This window comes from Choristoneura fumiferana, chromosome 19 (genome assembly GCF_025370935.1).
Source record: "Choristoneura fumiferana chromosome 19, NRCan_CFum_1, whole genome shotgun sequence".
Classification (NCBI taxonomy): Eukaryota; Metazoa; Arthropoda; class Insecta; order Lepidoptera; family Tortricidae; genus Choristoneura; species Choristoneura fumiferana.
The window spans coordinates 8,047,261-8,053,497 of record NC_133490.1 but is presented as its reverse complement, the minus strand read 5'-3'; the positions used below and the strand labels follow the sequence as shown (position 1 = coordinate 8,053,497).

The window sequence follows — 6,237 nt, the reverse complement described above, 5'->3', positions numbered from 1 at the left end:
TCTCTCTTACTTTCGTATTAAATAATATAAACGTCAGTAGGACGGCAAGATACGAAGTTCGAAATTTAAACTTCGTAGGTAGTATAGGACCTAGACAAGTAAAACTTGCTCGATGCTCGTACAATCGGGATCTATGTCGATTGCGACCATCATTTAAACATCGGCGACCCGTGGTATTGAGGTAGCATTTGAGGTTTCTGAAAGACTAGTGATGTGACAATGTTTTTCTGTATTAGTCGAGCAAAAGAAACCAATTAGAAAAAGTATTTTCAATCATTGAATATATGACATTCGTGATAGACAATTAATATTTGTTGTATTTTTTTGGAAGTTATCTTATAATATTTGAGAAAATACACTTGGTGTAAGAAAGCAATCTTTCGACTTCGACTGATGTGATATGTAAAATAAACATTCTTCTGCAATGTTGCAGCGTATTTTTACTGATGTTCTCTTTGATATTTATTTTTGTGTAATAAGATACATGTCAATATTTATTGATATGTGCTTAGCTTCTGACTTTATTCTTTTGATAACTTTACCTTTTGATAACACCTTTTGGTCGCAGTCTCAGTAATGAAAGTATCTTTTCAATATTAAAAACGATCTATATAGACTCTTGTACTTTTAGTTTGTCTCATCACTAGCGCTACCAAATTGCCACGAGTCGCTAGTGTAATAATCATAATCTCAAGATAGTGATTAATCTCGATTACTTATACCGAGAATCTAACCGGTACCACTACCATGAGTTTACAGTGGCTGTACTCGATAGCGATGGAGAATTGTACAGCGCCTCTAAAATAATTTACGCCGTCGCTATCGAGTATGGTCACTGAAAACTCATGGTAGTGGTACGGGAGCACGGCCCGTAAAATGACAAACTTACAAGGTAAAATAAATAAATTAGTCTTCACTTTGGTGGTAAAATTTAACGCCAAGTTACTCAGTAAAGCCATTTAACATAAACGTGACTTGAACTTCACAGGGAATCGAACTCCGACACGTCGCTTGTCTGAAAAAGAAAAACTTTTTTAAACCTTTAGCTTTAATGAACATAATGATACCTACTACAAAATCGCTCTATGTGTGCTCTTGCTCGCTAATCCTGCCGTGAAGCAGCAGTGCTTGCATTGTTGTATTTCGGCGTAGAGAGTAAGACAGCCGGTGAAATTACTGGCACTTGAGGTATCCCATCTTAGGCCTCTAGGTTGGCAACGCATCTGCAATACCCCTGGTGTTGCAGATGTTTATGGGCGGTGGTGATCTCTTACCATCAGGAGACCCACTTGCTCGTTTGCCATCCAGTCGAATAAAAAAAAACTGGCGACGCGTTTGAAGTGAGCGAAGTGTGAATTTGTCGAACGCATTCAGTTGCAGCGGATTTCAGGAGCTGCGAAGTAGCCGGTGAGCGCGACCGTCGACCGCAACACACGACCACAACCGGATTACCCGACCCAATGCTTAGTATGAATTAAAATAAAGGACTAGGATCCACGCGATGGTGTCACGCGACTAAGTTCATACTAGATAGTGGGTCGCGACTCAGTCACTTGCATCCATCAGTGCTTCGTAAAAAAAAAATATCACGGGAAACTAGACACCGATTGCTGGGTAGGACTAGGTCTCCAAAGTAAGCAAAGAATGAAGGTATCTTACCTTTTCGCAGAAGTATTATTCCTAAATGTTCATTTGACAAACTTTTATTTCCCAAATCTCAATTTTCTCCAAAACCAGAAAAAAACTCAGTGTATTTCGGTTTTGTAGAAAAAAGTATGGTTTCAGAGAAAATCGTGAGTTGGAAAATGAAACATTTGGAAATAATATTTCGCCGGCAAGACAGAATCAAGATTGAAAGGTGCTGGAGATACATACAAGGTCCGGTTTATAGAGGTGCACGTGCGGCAGGAGGAAGGTGGAGCCCAGGTCGCGCTCTGCCATCGTGTGGGCCTCCTGGGAACACCATGGGGTCAGAAGAATATTATGGAGCAACGCCGCCTCTAGCCCTTGGTCAAGGTAGAGTAAGTCTACACGCTTAGACTGCCTTTTCACCAGAGATACACGTTGGCCAAGACCCAATAGAAACGCTTCATTTACCTATTCTCAAGGTGATTTTCCACCGGCGAGGCGAGAAGAGACGAGGCGAGGCGAGAATTACCACTGGCCCTTTTCCACTAAAAATTTACTTTAATAGCTATCGCGAGCCCGCGCGAGCTCGCGATTGACATTAATAGTTACCGTGAGAGTTAAAAAGTGGGTACTCCATGAACACAAAAGAGCCGTGCAACCATCTACGTCACGCACAAATAACATACTTAAGTGTGATAAGGATAGTTGCAGAGGTCGCGCTTCGTGTTCATGGCTTGTACTATCATGACGGTATTCACAAGTAATAAAGAGTACTACTAAATTCGAAAATCGAAGTTCGTATCGTACCGTCCCTCCAACGCTTATATTATTTAATACGAGAGTGAGAGGGACGGTACGATACGAACTTCGATTTTCGAATTTTGTTGTAGCCCTGCAGCAACGAACAACAAAACACCTATCGCGCGAAGCGTGTTGCTGTTGCATTATCGCGCGCCCGCCGCGAGCCGCCGCGGCCGCTGCCATACAAAAATTTCAATTCTCGTCTCGCCTCGCCGGTGGAAAAGCACATTGAATTTATACTCTATGTCGGAAGTAATACGGTTTATTTTTACAACAACAAATATTTCAATTCAAGTCTCGCACATCCTCGTCAATGCTTACTATTTCCACCGAGATGCGCTAGGAGAGAATTGAAAATTTGCCATACAAATTTCAATTCTCGTCTCGCCTCGTCTCGTCTCCTCGCCGGTGGAAAATCACCTTCAGAGCAGCGCTAAGCGAGGTTAAGTGAATAAAGCGTTTCTATTGGTTCATGACACACACACTACTCGCACATTTCTAGTGGAAACGCAGCCTTAGGGTCTCCCTACACCTATCGACGCAAAATTGGTATAAAAACGCTTTATTTCCCGTAACATGAGCGACAAAGACCGATCTGCTCGGCCAACTAGAGAAGACGTGTGTTGACAGAAAAACTTTTTTTTTCGCTTTTATGATTTTTGATCAGCTAAAGCCAATTCCGCGTCTATAGCTGTGAGGGTTACGCGCCGCTCAAAAAGGGCCATCATAATTTTAAAACTGGAAATAGTGCCCCTTGCCATCCGGCGCCTAGAGCGACCACTTTTGGCTCTACCCCAGGGTCAGCGCTGAGTTAGTGGCTTTCTTCATCCTTACTAGGGTTTTTGAAACCTCCACACAAGCACACAAGTATAATTTTCATATTTTAATCACCCATAAAGTCTCTGAAGCATGGCTGGGGGAGGAAATGGGGGTGCTAATGGCATCCAAAATGCAGTTTTGCCCCGGATTAAAAAGTTCTTAGATCTGGTGCAGAAACACTAGCACGTGGTGTAGTGATGGTCTTCCTATAGGTTCTTCACTAGCTGCTAAATATTTGAGGCCCACATGCAGCGAGCGTTATGTGAAGATTGTACTTACACTCTCTCACGTCTCTTTGTGCGCAAAACACACAGAACGGCAGCGGTTCAGGTCGGGAGTGCGAAGGGTCTATTTACGTGGCTCATGGCAGTGTATGTACAACATCACACCGAGGCAGCCGCGCGCACCTCGCCCCGCGCCCGCCGTCAATGTGACTTTGTTCACATACAGTACGTAAAATGCCCGCCGTCGACCTGTTGCCATCCTGTGTGTGCTTTGCGCTGTGCTTTGAGCAAATATCTAACGTGACATCTTTACATGGCACTCTTTGATAATACTGGGTGCAACAAAATTAAACGAAAACGAAAGGCCATCCAGTCGAATAAAAAAAAAGGTGCAGAAATGTAGAGATACAAAAGGAGAACCATTCTTTTCTCCATGAATTAAACTTTTTTGTCAAGTGGAGCTTTTCATTTGACACGTATCCGTGCTGTTCATGAACTGCGTAAGCACGGATCCCTGCCATAGATTCTATGCTCACTTATTATTCGATTATAAAACTTATTTCTATCATGTGTTGGTATATTATAATTTACAGCTATTCCTAATAAACAAATCAGTGTCGTAACTGTTACTACTTCTTTAAAAGAAAGAAGTAGCAGTTACTAAACGGCGACCACATGGTTGTATGGAAGTTTTACCTGGTGTGTTAAGCGAGTGGATGATGCCGCTCGTCCCGTGCTCGCTGGCAGGGTTCCGCCCACGGAACGGGCTTCAGATAAGGTTCTGAAAGTATGAAATTTAAATTACGTGTTATTACGAGTACATGTGTGACATGATCGAGGGTCTGAAAAAGCCATGTTTGACTATCAGGATTTTTCATTCCACTAGGTTCTTAACCTCGAACCACGAGGATCGTTGAATTCTAATCTGAACTGTATGTATGTAAAACTCTTTATTGTACAAAATAAGTAAACAAACACAGATGACAAACAATTGACAAGACACAATGAAGGATTTTTGAAGGATGAAGAATTGTTGTTTTGCCAGTATTCCGAAGAATATTCAGTTTAGATTATAACCTTGAATAGCTAATGAGTTTCTTGCTCGAAAAGAAAAACATTTTTAACTACATCCTCTCGAACGAACAGTAGAATGAAACTCACGTGTTTCGACATAATGAGGTAAAGACCAAGAAAAGTTTGATTTCTATTATAGTTTCGAAGAAAAATCTTGCAAATTGCAATACATTGCGAGGCCGTGAAGCAAAGTAGGTAGTTTTAAGTGGTCACTTGCACGACTTTTCTTGCAGGTCTACGAGTAAACTGGCCTAAAGCTCTTTAATATACAGGGTACATTTTATCTGCCTAATTTCAACAAATGAGTAAATTAATGCATTATATTGTCCAGCATTAACTAAGCTAGAAACACTAATGTAGGATCACGTTCAAAATTATACCCTGTAGTATTTTATAACAGCCCAAGTTCAGAGGTACTCACAATTCCCCAATCCGTCGTTCTGCATCCGTCCATTCCGATAAGTCTTCTTGGCTGAAAATAAAAGCTAGGCTTTTGGTATGTTGCTTATAGACAGGTATGTAAATTCCCGTCTCCTCTTACATTCCTTACTACCGATGTACTTGTTATGTATCGATTTTAGAATTACTACAAATTGCTGGTAACTAATTTTCCATTCCTTCAGTGTGTGACAAACTATTGCCTATGAAATTCTAAGTATACCACTTTTACAAAAGAGAAGTAAATTTTTTAAATCGAATAACATTTTTTTAACAAATACTGAGAATTAAAGGAACTATTATCGAGCTGCGCGCGCTGACCTTGTCCGATTGTATACAGAAGGTAATATGGATAATTTACTTATCATTAACCTAAGAGAAGGTAGGTAAGGTACCTAAGGGTAGTTTATTTATTTAACCTGTATGATTTCCTAAGAGAATCGAACCGCATGTCGTCAATGTCTTTGTGGACTGAGGACAGATCGTCGCGGTCGTCCTTCGGCTGTTCGTCGGGTCGGATGGTCGTCGACACTTTGAAGCCGGCCGACACCAGCGCACCTGTAAATGAGCTTTTTTTACTCACTGTACTGGAAGTACAGATCTATAAAATGTGCTTGTATGATTAATAGAAAATGTCCTTACAATTTAGTTTAGCTTGGCATTTATTGTCAACACTCGTCTAAACAACACTCTTTCTACCCTCATTCTACAAAGTTTGACTGAAAATGGTGAAAGTCAGATTCTAAATAGTTTCAAAACTAAATAAAGGCTCGTAATGTAAAGTTACCTTGTTTATTATGTCTCTCTTTCATGGCACTGTAAGATGATTCCATACTGTGTTTTCTCCTCATCTGTAAAAAGAAATTCACAAAACACTGACTATGGTGATTTAATGTAAAACAAGCCATTAATCGTCGTATACACGTCAATAATTGGTAATCAGTTAGGAATAATTTAATTTTGTTATCTAACTCCAAAAAACCATTGGAAAAAATCTACCAGTTTGAAATCGGTACCTCAGGACCAGTCGGCAGAAGTAATAAAGTAGGTCCTGCTGGCTCAGGCTGAGGAACCAATTTTAAAGTGGAAGAAAATTATTTTCATGGTTTTTTGCAGTCAGATTTTTTTTGGGTTATTTTTTTATATTTTTTAATGAACTTACCTCTTCATTAGTATTGTTATTAGCAGCACCTGATTCCAGGTAGCTGATTAACTTCGCTTCGCTGCTGAGTTCCAAGCTCTTCTTTCTTGC

At 40.5% G+C, this 6,237-nt stretch overlaps 1 protein-coding gene across 1 annotated transcript; it reads right to left on the bottom strand.

Moving 5' to 3' along the window:
• Positions 1 to 560: 560 nt before the first annotated feature.
• On the bottom strand, positions 561 to 5,836 carry LOC141438652 (uncharacterized). The gene is made up of 6 exons (XM_074102525.1): positions 5,773 to 5,836; positions 5,405 to 5,543; positions 4,969 to 5,019; positions 4,170 to 4,254; positions 1,876 to 1,953; positions 561 to 1,015 (listed from the first exon to the last, which is right to left on the bottom strand). Exons 1-6 carry the CDS (start codon positions 5,834 to 5,836, stop codon positions 983 to 985), a joined length of 450 nt encoding a protein of 149 aa, XP_073958626.1. The 3' UTR covers positions 561 to 982.
• Between the last annotated feature and the right edge of the window lie 401 nt (positions 5,837 to 6,237).

What these genes read in the sequence shown, in the direction of transcription:
- LOC141438652 (XM_074102525.1), bottom strand. Translation starts at nt 5,836, where the DNA reads ATGAGGAGAAAACACAGTATGGAATCATCTTACAGTGCCATGAAAGAG. An exon ending in AGAGAGACATAATAAACAAG is followed by an intron (nt 5,544 to 5,772) that starts GTAACTTTACAT and finishes GCTCATTTACAG; the next exon opens with GTGCGCTGGTGTCGGCCGGC. An exon ending in CCACTCGCTTAACACACCAG is followed by an intron (nt 1,954 to 4,169) that starts GTAAAACTTCCA and finishes TGGTGTTCCCAG; the next exon opens with GAGGCCCACACGATGGCAGA.